A 14883-nucleotide genomic window follows, 5' to 3' on the forward strand; every position below is an offset into this window, starting at 1 on the left:
CATTATCTTCGGCGTCGCTATCGCTTCAGATGAACCCTTTTGGAACTTTTATTTTTTTAATTTTAGCCCTTTAAATTAATCTTTGATACTCAAAATGAAATATTTAAACATTTTTCCTATGAAAATTGTTTCCTCATTCTTTAAAATGGCTTGAATGTAACTCTACACCCTCTCCTGGTTTAATTTATAATGATATGAATATGCAAACGAGTCCCCGCCTCCACATTTTGAGTACTATGTGCAATTAGAGAAAAGATATATTTTAAATATCAGAATACATTTGCATAATTAAATATTTATTTACATGTATATTATTAAACAATAAATTCTATTATTTATTTTAATAGTACTTTTTGTATTTTGTATTGATTATATTCCGTACATCAAAATAAACTTTCATAATTAGTCAATATTACCTATATATTCATTTCTACCTCAAAGTCATGCATTGAAAAGGAAGCAGTCTTGGAAATAAGAAATTATATTTTGTATTATTTGTCAGTTCGATCAAATAATGAGTTATGTGCTGAAGAAATAGTACCAACTGCGAGTTTCATTGCGAACAGACTTTCTCTATACACAACAGATCCTCTCGTAGCTAATCATATTAGCGCATTATCTCTCTTCCAAACCAAACCGGGAAGCTTTCAGCTTTTGTAGGAGCTTTCAGCGTGTTGTATTTTTAGCCACAGTAATTTTATTCGTTATCTGAGTGAACTCCATTTTTGTGCTACTAACGATAGCATCTCTACAGGAGTCTTCCTTGTGCACCGCTGCCAAAAGTGCAGGAATTAATATGCTAATTTGGAGCCATTAGTTTGACAGTGCAGCCATTACCCATGACCACACCGCAGCTCAGAGGTCCGGCGGTTACAATAACGCAACGCACCTGATTGAAACCACCCTGCTATTATGGAGCACAGAAGCAAATGGCAATGGGCAGGTTAAAGAAAAGTCTGGTGGATTATGTTCCCTCAGGTTTTCCAACAAAAGCCTATTGCTGTGGAGAAAAGGACAGAAAGAAAGAACATTTGCTGACTGTGGTCACCCTCAGGCCATCCAAGATGGATAGATTTGGATCAGATTTGGAGAAATGTAGCATTTCATGCCTTGTTCACAAATGGATGCTCTGCAGTGAATGGGTGCCGTCAGAATGAGAGTCTGATAAAAACATCACAATAATCCACAGCACTCCAGTCCATCAGTTAACATCTGGAGAAGCTAAAAGCTGCATGTTTGTAAGAAACAAATCCAGATCCAATTTTAACTTTTGCTTTCAGCTAAAATGTGAGACCATAATCCACTGAATCATTAATGTCCATAATGTTAACTGATGGACTGGAGTGGTGTGGATTATTGTGATATTTTTATCAGCTCATTCTGACGGCACCCATTCACTGCAGAGCATCCATTTGTGAGAAAGTAATGCAATGCTACATTTCTCCAAATCTGATGAAGAAACGAACTCACCTGCATCTTGAATGGCTTGCTTCAGCAAATTTGTATTTTTTGGTGAACTCTTTTATTATTTAATTACTCTTTTATTTTCTAAATACTGCTACATTACAGAATGTAGAGTGAGAACCATTCAGTATTTGTGTTTTTCAATGGAAATACACTTGCATACACACACATATTTGCCCACAAATACCTGCTTAAGTATTGTAGCTTGGGATTTGTCTGATATTTTACAGGATAATCCTTTTAAAGCCTCTCTTAATTCATTGAGCTTAGCGTGCTTTCCTCAAGCATGCTCTTTTTTTTGCCGGTGTGAATTGTTCAGCAACTGAAATACTCTCTGTGTGAGTTGGGATTACTTTCATTTGGCTCACAGTCTTGTGTTTTCTGGATAGTCCTCCCTCTTTTGTTGCTCTGAAGCTGGCTGTGATGTATGTCTGCTGTCATTCTGCAGTGACACAAATGGAGCTGGAAGCCTCTTTAGATATCTGATGTGAGTGTGATTTAAGTGTGCTGTTGATCAGAGCATCACTGAATGGATTGAAGAGGTGATTAGCCTCTATGGTTCTCTGCTATAATTCTCTTATCTACTCCAGAGGTTCTGCTTCCTTTCTGTAAGTGTCTGCAAGTCAATAAGGACTCTCTTCACCTCAACTCCTTGCAAACTCAAGTGATCGTAATTATGCTGCCACTGCATTTAAAAAAAAAGCTGTTTTTAAAAGTTTGAGTCTATGTAAACATGCATGAGGGTGATAGCATGAAGCTAAAATGTATATCATTGCTGCAGACAGTCGAAAGATTTTGACAAATAGAGCTCTAAGCAGACTTATATAGTAGTTGGCTCCTCCCCCTTTGGCGAGTTGAAGCACTATTTGTTCATTTGTTCATGTACACGAACGTGAACAAATCAGGCTTCAGTATCAGACTAAGAAAGAGGAGTTTCCCCATAAGCGTGTTAAATGCAACACTTGTTCCCTTATCTCAGGGAACCAAGGTTACGTTAAAAACCAGAGCGTTTACGAACTTTCATTAGACAAAAAAAATTTAATAGTTTTTCTTTTGTGTCTATAAAATAATATTGTTTCATATTTTGGGGTTGAACTGTTCCTTTAAAAAATTTTAGCCTATCAGCTTATAGGCTAGTACCTTAAATCACTTTGATACGAGTGACTTTAAATCTAATCATTTTGAGATTTGATTTGCAATAGGAAAAACAATTCATAGTGGTCTTGCTGAGAATAGTCCATATTGCACAATTGCTATTATTCACATGCTCTTCATAAATCAATAGCCTCCTTTGACTCACAGCAGCAGGAAACATTGTCTAAAAGTGCTTAATAACGGTCTGCCCTCTCAGTCCGGCTGCATGGTTTCAGGAAATCACTCTTTGAGATGTCAATGCACTTTAAAGCGGTTGTGCATTTTTAGGGCCCGAGCACCGATGGTGTGAGGACCCTCTTGGAATTGCTCCGTTTATTATTATTATTATTATTATTATTATTATTATTATTATTATTATTATTATTATTCTCCAGGATGAATCACATTTTTGAGGGCCTAAACATACTCAAAAAGTCATGAAACTTTGCACACACCTCAGAACCGGCGAAAATGTACATCTGATATGGGTTTCAGAAGTGGGTGTGGCAAAATGGCTCGACAGCGCCACCTATACATGTTCAACGGTGTGCGCCTCGAGCTATGTTTCACGTACATGTATGAAAATCGGTACACACATGTAACTCTCCAATACCTACAAAAAAGTCTCTTAGAGCAAAATTCTAAACCCAACAGGAAGTCAGTTATTTTTAATATTATGAGCAAATTTTGTGTCATTTTTGCCATTTCCATGAGTTGTATTTTAACGAACTCCTCCTAGAAACTTATTCAGATCAACACCAAATTTGGTATGCCTAATCTAAAGGCCTTTGCGATGTTAAATTACGAAGATTTTGAGTTTTCGTTAAAGGGCGTGTCCGTGGCGGCCTGGCGAATTTCGATGATTCGCCATGAAAAATGAAGTTGCTATAACTCAGACATACAATGTCCAATGTGCCCAAAACTTCACATGTTTAATAAGACTCCTGACCTGAACATATTTACATGCCCATATTCAGTTAGAGTCATAGCGCCACCTATAGGCAACAGGAAGTGACATATTTTACACTTCGACAGACTACTCCTAGAAATTTTTTGACATCAATGTCTTTTTTATGGTCAGTGTAATCTAAAGGCCTGTGCAATGTTAAATTGTGAAGATCTTGAGTTTTCGTTAAGGCGCGTGTCCATGGCGCCGTGACAAAATTCAAAGTCTCGCCATGGGAATAAAAGATGTTATAACTCAGGCATAAAATGTTCGATCTTCCCCAAAACTTCACATGTGTGATAAAAGTCCTGGCCTGAACAGATCTGAAGGCCAATATTCCACCGGGTGTGGCAAAATGGCTCGATAGCGCCACCTATACACTTTCAACGGAGTGCACCTCGAGCTATGTTTCACGTACATGTGCAAAAATTGGTACACACATGTAACACACCAATACCTACAAAAAAGTCTCTTGGTACGAAATCCTAATCCCAACAGGAAGTCGGTTATTTAGAATGTTCTATGCAAAATTGTTGTTGTTTTTGCCATTTTCAGGGGTTGTACCTTAACAAACTCCTCCTAGAGATTTATTCAGATGAACACCAAACTTGGTCAGTGTAATCTAAAGCCATTTGCAATGTTAAATTGCGAAGGACTTGAGGTTTCGTTAAAGGGCGTGTCCATGGTGGCCTGACAAATTTCGATGTTTCGCCATGAAAAAGGAAGTTGCTGTAACTCAGACATACAATGTCCAATCTGCCCCAAACTTCACATTGTGGATAAGATTTTTGACCTGAACAGATCTACATGCCAATATTCAGTTATAGTCTTAGCGCCACTTATTGGCAACAGGAAGTGAAATATTTTACACTGCGACAAACTACTCCTAGATATTTTATGACATCAATGTTATTTTTGTGGTCAGTCTAATCTAAAGACCTGTGTGATGTTTAGTTGTGAAGATCTTGAGTTTTCGTTAAAAGGCGTGTCCATGGCGCCGTGACGAAGTTTGATGTGTCGCCATGGGAATAAAAGATGTTATAACTCAGGCATAAAATGTCCGATCTTGGCCAAACTTCACATGTGTGATAAGGGTCCTGGCCTGAACAGATCTGAAGGCCAATATTCCATTGGGTGTGGCAAAATGGCTCGATAGCGCCACCTATACACTTTCAACTGAGTGCATATACACTTTCAATGGAGTGCGCCTCAAGCTATGTTTCACGTACATGTACAAAAATCGGTACACACATGTAACACACCAATATCTACGAAAAAGTCTCTTGGTACGAAATCCGAATCCAAACAGGAAGTCAGTTATTTAGAATGTTCTCTGCAAAATTGGTGTTGTTTTTGGCATTTTCAGGGGTTGTACTTTAACGAACTCCTCCTAGAGATTTATTCAGATCAGCATCAAACTTGGTCAGTTAAATCTAAAGGCCTTTGCGATGTTAAATTGGGAAGATCTTGAGATTTCGTTAAAGGGAGTGTCCATGGCGGCCTGACAAATTTCGATGTTTCGCCATGAAAAAGGAAGTTGCTGTAACTCAGACATACAATGTCCAATCTGCCCCAAACTTTGAATGTTAGATAAGACTTCTGCCCTTAACAGATCTACATGCCCAAATTCAATTATAGTCATAGCGCCACCTGCTGGCAACAGGAAGTGACATATTTTACGCTGAGATAAACTACTCCTAGAGATTTTTTGACATTAATGTATTTTTGTGGTCAGTCTAATCTAAAGGCCTGTGTAATGTTAAATTGTGGCAATCTTGAGTTTTTGTTAAAGAGCGTGTCCATGGCAAAAATGACAAAATTTGATGTCTCGCCACAGCAAGAGAAGTTGTTGTAACTCAGGCATAAAATGTTTGATCTTCCCCAAACTTCACATGTTCGATAATAGTGCAGCCCTGAACACATCTGAAGGCCAAAATTCCATTATAATGATAGCGCCACATGCTGGCAACAGGAAGATTGGAACATATATGGAATAAACATTGATATATTCTACTTATATTTATGAGTTTAAATGCATATTTCTCACCGTTCACCTATTTACTAAATCCACTCGCTGCCGGTGAGCCCGGGTGCGAGGGCCCGTTCATCGCTGCTTGCAGCTTTAATTATTATTGTTTTTTTTTCCAAAACCGTAATAGTTTAGTTGTCCTTGACTATTTTTCTACACTCTTTCTGACCCTTAAAATTTTATGAAAGTTTAACAAAAATGTAGCCATATATTTAGGATTTTTGTTTAAATTGCATATAAATGTTCCATCTTTTTGTAATGCATATTTGTCAGTCATGTAAACATGCAGAAGGTAAGAATGCAATAGTTCATTATGAACTATTTCAATTTATTGGATTTTATGTAAATAATTATATATGTAAAATGCATTTATTGAAATTGCTTAGAATCTGGTCATTGTGAAAAAATTCAGCTGAAAAGTATGAACATGGTTAAAATATGTCTAGCTGAGGAATGAGCATTGTTCATTATTTAAAATGTTTGAGATTGAAAAAAATTGGATTTACTGATGATACATATAAGTGGTCGACTGATATATTGGCAAGACCGATATATCGGCCGATATTTGGCCATTTTTCAAATATCGGCATCAACCGATAGGTTTTTCTGCTTCTAACAATCCGATAGAATGGTTAAAACAAAGGAATAAATTTATACAGAAAGTATTATAATGATTGCTTTTATATTATTAGTAATATAAAGGTAAACATTATAAAACTATGTTGGTTTGCCGTAGCGATAAGCAAATACGCATTTATATCATTTAAACAACTCTTTGAATGATTAATGAACATTTAATTTCACAAACCTTGCAAACTAAGTTGAATCCAGCTGTGAGATCTTAAGTGTGCATTATTATCCAGCATGATCTCTGTTCTCTGCGCTTTATGCATTCGCCCACTGTCATATTCATGGCATTTTCTCTATGTGCTGTATGTAAAATGAGGGTTACGGTGGCTTTATTTAAAGAAATATGACTCCCAATGCACACAAATTTCCCAAAATGCTGAGTGCTCTGTTGGTTACAGTGTTTACTTTAAATTTCGTATTCATTAAAATAAAATAAAACATCGGCTTTATATTGGCTATCGGCCATCCCTGCTTTCCAAGATATCGGCATCAGCTGTCAAACAAACAATATCGGTTGACCACTAATACATATACAAACCTAGTTATTGTGTATACTTTGTTTATTAGAAAAAGTTTATTTTTTATTTATGCATGACTGACAAATATGCATCACACTACGTTTATGTTGTTAAAACTGTGTAATCCCAATGGATGGACATTTTAAATGCAATTCAAATACATAAATCTTTCATTTAGGTCCTAATTCTAGTAGAATTACCTGCTTTATCTCAAAATAAATAAGGGGAATTTAATTCCTCATAATGTGGCCCCTTTAAGTTAAGATGTAGAATGTCATGTATTTATGTTTGTTTGTTTTTTCTCCTCTAATACAAGGTAAAAACAGCCATGACCCAGCTATATTACCATACAGCATGTTATCTACATTAATTAATTTCATTTGTAACATTGCTAATGCACAAAGATGAGTTTCTTAATGTTGTTTGTTTTCTGCAGAATGGAGAGGCATCGCTGTTTGAGGTGAACATCCGTTACGTTGGCGGTCTTCTCTCTGCGTACTACCTGACGGGAGCTGAGGTAAGATTCAATCTCATCTGTTCTTCTCACTTAAGTTTGACTTGTTTAATGTAATTAGTTGGAACAGGAGTTCGTGTTTAATCATAAGAATTACAGTGAGATCACGTGAAAGCCGAGGGCATCATATTAGAGTTGAAAATAAAGGCGACACACTCAGAGTCGTGAGTCAGCCTAATGGATATTGATTTTCAGTCAGATTTAGTCAAAGAGGATGACAGATGCTCAGTGTTTTCTGAGCCCATCCGTCTGTGTTTATAGATCCGTGTCAGATGTAGACACACATGCTACATACAGTATACACATCAGATGAGTCGACTTGATGTTTCATTGAGCATTGAGATGCTCAATATGGATATAATTGTTTAATAGATGGGAACATATAAGAAGAATACATTTGTAAAATATGACATCAATTTTAATAGACTGACCAATATTTATTTTGAGAACCAATACCGATGCTGATTATCTGTATGTTCAATGACCAATTTATTTATTTATATATTTATTTACTGTTTAACTTGTTTTTGTTTAATTTCATCTTCATATCACAACAATAAAAACATAATTCTTAAATTAAAAACAACTGAAGCAGCAGCAAAACTACTAGAAAAGACAGTCTAATGTTAAGAACATGAATAAATGTGAAATTTAAAAATAAAAATGGTTTTGTTGGTGCTATTTCACTTTGGATAAAAGAATCTGCTACTGTATATGCATAACGTCAAGGGAGATATTAAAATATTGGTAAAATATCGGTAAAACCAATTATTGGTTTGAGCTTCCTTCAGCTTTCAAATCATATAGTTATTATGACTATATAACTGAAATGTTTGCTGTCATAATTGAACCAATTTGACAGAATTTGAAGATTTATTCAAACATTATATAACTGAGACCTCAATAATAATAAAAAAAATGTAATCCACACATACAATACAAATATATGGTACTAAAAAAGGCTCTTATCTAGAATTTACATATTCCCACAAAAATGTTCTTCCTGTTACTTGTAGTAAAGACAAAGGCTGAATTAAATTGACTAAGGATGATTATCAGTTGTTTTTTTATGATTTTAACACTATTTTTTTGGTAAATTGATATAATTGATTGTTACTTCAGCACATCAGAGTAGATTATTTCATATAGTATGACCAGACAGGTTGTATGTAATTTTTGTTTAATTAAATATTAATATCACAATAAAAACACAGCATTTTTATAACAACAACTACAGCAGCAACAATAATGTTAACAATAGGCAAAATAAATTGACAAAGTCTAATGTTTTAAAATAGAGTAATATAAAGTGAAATTTAAAGTTCACCTTCTGCTTTGGATAAAAGTGTCTGCTAAATGCATACATGTAAAATGTCAAGGGAGTTTGTCACCTTTGCATAAATCTAATCATAAATTGAAAATATCTGTAAAAGTATTGGTTAAACCGATTATCGGTTGAACTCAAGTCGCTTTGAGTTTCCTTCAGATTAATTTAATTGAGAAGGGATCTATTTTATTTCTTTTTCATGGCTTACATTTACTTTTATTTAAATTTTGTGGTAACTTGACATAACTTTAGCACATCTGAGCAGATGTGTGCATGATATTCTGCTTCCGGCTCTTACTGTTGATGGAGTTTGTTGTCCACGTCTCTGATAAATCTCTCAGTAGAGCTCAGCAGTTTGCAGTGATGGATCCCTGCATTCATGTACGTTGGGAACCCATCACGCATGTGTGTTCTGGATGTAGATTTATCTCATCCGTCTCCTTCCCTGAGTTTCCGGGGGGTTACGCACCCCGCAGTTAAGGGTAGGTGATTGGAAAACCCACTTTTGTGAAACGGCTATGGTAGAGAGGCGTGCGTAAATAGCGCCGACAGCATGAGGTAGGAGCTTTCAGGAAAACATCACAGGGCTCTGGCTGCAGCTAACAGCAGGATTTACAGCTGCAGAGCTCGATTTGTTCAAAGAAAGGAGTTGCTCTTGTTGAGATTCTCTCAGGAGGGGAAATAACAGTCACTATCGTATCGGTCATGGACATTAGTTGATGTCTAAAACTCTAAATTCAGTCAGCCTGGGACTTCTGTAACAAAATACACACTCTATTAATGTTTTATTATTATTATTGTTGTTATTATAATTCACTGATGCGTGTCCAAAGCTTGACTATTTTTTTAAGGTTGCATGATGCATTTTTTTAATAGATCAGTAGCCGTTATTGATTTTTGTGAGCTAAAGTTTAATTGTTCAAGCTCATTTAAGCTTGTGTTTACATTTAGATTTCCATTCCTGACATCTAACCTACACTTAAAACTTGGTTCTCCAGCAAAGACTGGAAGGTTGCTTAAATTTCTAATTATATTCTTATTTTCTTATTATTTAAACTAGGACAAAACAAGGTTTAAAATACAGTGCTATTGAGTTTCTTAATTCCTTAATTCAATTATTACCCCTTAACAATGACAATTTTTTATTTAAGAACCAATGTTCACATGATCTTGGACAAACTTGTTTTATTGTTATTTATTTATTTATTTATTTATTTATTTATTTATTTATTTTAAAGTATGATTATATTATATAAAAAAAATGGGTGCAGTAGCTATTGACATCCATCTGACTCATATGAATGAATCAATACATTTTTCATTCAATTTAAATTTTAAAGGTAATTTTTGCAAATGCCCTACTGGCGGACATTGTCATGATTAATAATAAAAACATGCATTTTATAATTTGTCTTAATTTCTAAATGCAATGTAAATTGTGTGAATGAAATATCAGTGTAATGCTCATCCAAAGATTCAGTCTTCATATAAAGGTCTCTACATTATTGTTCATTATACACATTTAGCTGCTCAGTAAAGGTGACCTAAATCATGTTTTCTTCATATGCATGTACTCAACATCAAGCGAGACTCATTTGAGGGCTCACATCATATATATCATGCATATATAAGACTATAAAAAACAGTGAATTTACGCAAACTACTCAAAAGCGCCAGACTGGGCTGTAATTTTCCGCTCTGTAAATTGTTCCAACATGTCATGGCTACAGATAAATCTCTTTTTCCAATTATCAACAGAACATCAGTCAGCTGTATTGCCCTCATTAGTTAGTATGAGACCGAAGGATATTACATTACCTCTGTACGTGAAAGCGCTTGTGCTAAAATACTGTAAGATCCTGCAGATATGCCATGTGACCCGAATGAAGTAAAAATGCCATTACTGTTCATAAGTTGCCTTGGCTTGATGCACATCTATGCGTAACTGACCTAGAAGTGTAGAGCAGATTGTATTGTTATAATTAGCAAGTGCACAGAGCTGATGATTTACAGTACATGTGCTTGCATGTTAATGTCAGTGGCCAGTACAAAATTATATTTTCTTAATGAGTATCTTTGTCTGAAAACAACTTAACTTCCTTGAAACAAGATAAAAGTTCCCAGAAAATAAAATATTGTTGCATAAGATATTTGTTTATTTTTAATATAAACAAATCGTTTATATTCGTTGTCATGTGGACACAATTTGTGCCGATACTCCAAAAACTAATGGTGCATTCATGTCACATCAAAAAGATTGTATTTATGAGTTACTGTAAATGCATGTGAAGTTGTAAGTTTGTTGTGAGTTTCCAAGTGAAAATATGTTGGACACAATGGATGCCGAGTTTTTATTAATGGTAAATCAGTTCAAATAAATAAAAAAATAAATGTATTTAAAAATAAATAAATATAACTAAATGAAAAAAGTATCACACCTATAGTAAAACTATCTACATTAGTATATTTTACATGAAAATACAGTTTGTCTTTCTATTTAAAGTTCATGTTTAGTTTAATGTTATAACTATTAATAGTAAGTCTGTATAAATTGTAAAACTGTTAAATATTTTTTTCACTTAAACATTGTAGATTATATATTTCGAAAAAAGATTATTAAAGAAAATATAATTTCAGTCTTTCTACTTTAAAATAGCATACTTAATATTGCTTGCTATTTTTGTAACACTATGAAATTAAATAGGAATTTCTTTGGGATATTTTTTTGCAACTTTTTTTTTTTTTTTTTTTTTTTTAAGTCTAAGTTGCATGTACTAAACACTGTGATGTTGTACAACTACGATACATAAAATATATAGCAATTCAATTTTAAGCAGCTTCATAAATTGAATAAAACACCGCTAATGCAGTTTCTTTATTCATCCTTTTTGTAGATGTTGAGTTAAAAACTTGTTGAATCTTACAAAAGGTACAAAGCAACTTCCCATGAGGATTATGATGCACCGTAATGTGGCACCAGCTACATCTTTTCCTGATCTAGCTCTCTGAGTTTAGCTCAAAAGCTCAGAGGTTTGTCCCATCCTTGTCTATGCAATTTATTTGAGCGACTGGATTATTAAAGCCTGTCCAATCTGCACCTGCAGTTTCTTGAAATATTCTGCATATAACCATTAAGGCAGTTACGTCAAAAGCCCACAGCCTATTTCTCTGAGGAATTGCCTGTCTTTGAATTGCCGGAAGATCAAATCACTGCTGACGGAAGGGTATTAGCAATCGACTCTTTGTCATTCCTTCACCTCTGTCAGCCTGCGGGATCCGTCTTTACATAAATGTTTTATCAGTCGAGCTACAGAGATCAAATCAAACCTTTCAGGACACAAGGATGACCTGAATAAACATCATGCACAGTTCATTCTCCTGCTGTGAATCAGGTGCTGCATTATTGATACAGTCATTAAATTCACAAAGACTTGTTCAATTTAGCGTCGTCTTTCTTTCCCGCTGCTTTATTTACATTTCCCAGCTGTTATAACCGCATGACAACCTGTATTTGTTTTCAACCTCCTACCACTGTAATCTAGAAATCCTGCAAGAATGCATTTTTCATGCATGCACTTTTGTGCAGTCTGTTTTCTATTTCACTTTAGTTTTTTATATTATATTTTGCAAAATCACTTTTTTGTAAAAAAAAAAAAAAAAAAAAAAAAGGAAGGAGATCGTTATAACCGACCCAAAAAAACAGTTGTGTGTTCAGACTGAGCTCAATTTAATGTGTTGATGCATGTGTGATGCGCTGTCATATTCAGACTGTTCTGAGGAAAAATGGATGCTAACAAGATCTCTGACTCATGAGTTTTTCCTAGCCGTTAAAAATTGACAGAAAATGTACTCATTGCTCTCTGATAGGCTGTTATTGTAGTTAATTAATTTGCACAACATTTCAAAGAGTCAATGATTCAGTGACTCATTCATAAAGAGTCAATTGTTTCCTTTCTAAATGAATCAGCTGTTTGAATGAATCAACTGAATGAATGATTCAGTGACTCATTCATAAAGAGTCTTTCTAAATGAATCAGCTGTTTGAATGAATCAACTGAATGAATGATTCAGTGACTCATTACAAAAAAAAAAATTCACCACTTACTGGAGATTTTAGTTTTATATGTATTATTTTATAACTAGTGCTGTCAACGTTAACACGTTAACGCATGCGATTAATTTTTGTCTGGTTTAACGTGTCAAAATATTTAACGCAATTAACGCAGCATCCGTATTTTCTGCCATCCGTTGGCTAGCTTTACATTATATGATCACGCTCTTATTCATTTAAATGCTTTTAAACATTTCAAGCACGGCAAGACAAAAGAGAATGCGCTGTCTGTGAATGCCCTTATGTGACACATACACACGTACACACACACACACACACACACACACACACAATGCATAGACAGGGCGCCAGAATCCAGTTCTCTTAAGCGCTTGAACTAACAATAAACATCCCAAAGTGCCAGTTTTGTCGATTATCCTCATAAGAGCAATCTTAAATGATTAATATAAAGTCTAAAATGAACAAAAAGAGTTGTGAGAGAATGAGGCGAGATCCATAGACAGTATATAAACGGTGGGATCCGCGTGTCTGTCTGCTCTTAAAGGGACAGCAGCCAATAAAGCTTCCTGTCAGTAAAGTTAAAGAACAAAGGGAACAGAGAAAATAACTCGCTGCTCTTGACTAAATAACTTTTGTAGCTTTAATAAGGATTAACTATTTAATTTATAGTTTATGCAGTGCAGACTGCATATAACTTTGATAACTTTATTAAATTTCTGTATATTTCCTAACTGTTAAGACAGGAAGGGCAGGAGTAAACATGACATTTATTATGGGTTTATGTTAGCATTGTTTTAAGTTTACTTAAATTAAAAACTGTTATATTTTTGAAGCCTAATAATAAATGTAAAAAATAAAAAAAATCAGTAGCTGTATTAATATCAGTAATACTGGCCTTCATTCATAAAAAGATGTCATTTAAACAAGTATTTAAATTTAACTGTGAAATTATTACATTAAAAAATATATTAAAAACGTACAAAAACATTGATTGCGATTAATCACAGAAAAAATGTGTGATTAATCTAGTTAAAGTTTTTAATCGATTGACAGCACTATTTATAACGTAATCTTCACATCTGCATCTCTGGATTCAACACCATTTGTTCCTCAGACGTTCCTCTTTAAAAGAAAATAAGTATCATGTTTATGCAAAGTGACCCACGTTTGGTTTTTGACCACTAAAAAATGTGTACAATTAAATTTACTCCTGGAGCCATAATGAAATTAGCACTTTTGGGTGAACTGTTTCTTAAGTTATGAGATGTTGTGTTGTATTGTAATCACAGCTAATGGGTGTTGCCATCTTTATCCATCTGCAGAAAAAAATTACTAGAAGGATGCAAATTTCAGGCATATAAAAAGCCAAAAGCATTCCAGATTGGAGCTCTGTTGCCCATCTCTCATTGTTACAAAACGGTCATATAATGTTCGATCGCCTCTGCAGAAAATGCTGTTTATGGGCTAAAGGCCATTGCTTTAAACAATGAGAGCGCTATCGATCCCAGTAGCCTGCGCTCGCAATCAATGCTTTCCCAGAAAGTTGAGCCTTCCTTCCGCAGAAGCCAGTTTGATGTTGATTTGTGGGTCCAGGCCGAAGGCGAGGTGCTCAGTCACCACTGACCGTAAAATTCACGACCGCCTCGGGACCGAGGTTTAAGAGCTGTGCTCCCCACAGCAGGTGCAGAGGCAACAGATGCACAAATGTTGCTCCTTCACATCTGAATCCAAACAGATTTTTTATATAGAGATAAAAGCTATCTTGTTTTCATCTGAATTTGTCAGGCAGAGAGAGCAGCGTCAAACGTGCTTTTCTTTATTTAGAAGCGCAGCAAGAAGCAGTTTGAAGATAAAATTCATGCCGACTAGGGACAATCATAGCCACAGCAGAACTTTTGTGCGTCTCTGATCATGTTCAACACTAGGGTGACACAGTGGATTTTCAAATCTGTCACGTCCCACTGCCGCAAAAAAAAAAAATCCCATCCCGTCCCAATCCCACGGAAAAACTGGGGGAAAATCCCGTCCCAAAACAAGAAGAATGATTCCCGTTCCCGCCCACTCCCGGATTGTATATTTTTTGGCTGGAATCTGTCAGTTACAGTAAAAGAAAGAAAATACAGTAGGCTACAGGTCACAGCATGCCAACTTTAGTAAAATAAAAATTTTAAAATGTATATGTGTGTGTATATATATATATTGCGCACACATTAAATTTCATGTAAATCATCCATGCTAACCTGGGTCAC

General features: G+C 35.0%; 1 protein-coding gene across 2 annotated transcripts in view; it reads left to right on the forward strand.

Annotated features, from left to right (window-relative positions):
- The window catches only part of LOC132103446 (mannosyl-oligosaccharide 1,2-alpha-mannosidase IA), a 187603-nt gene that overhangs the window by 119763 nt on the left and 52957 nt on the right, over positions 1-14883 (forward strand). For both annotated transcript variants that reach the window (XM_059508559.1, XM_059508560.1), the window contains exon 5: positions 7158-7238. In XM_059508559.1, coding sequence (XP_059364542.1) covers positions 7158-7238 — 81 coding nt within the window. The remainder of the gene's footprint in view (positions 1-7157; positions 7239-14883) is intronic.

This window comes from Carassius carassius, chromosome 24 (assembly GCF_963082965.1).
Source record: "Carassius carassius chromosome 24, fCarCar2.1, whole genome shotgun sequence".
In the NCBI taxonomy this organism is placed as follows: domain Eukaryota; kingdom Metazoa; phylum Chordata; class Actinopteri; order Cypriniformes; family Cyprinidae; genus Carassius; species Carassius carassius.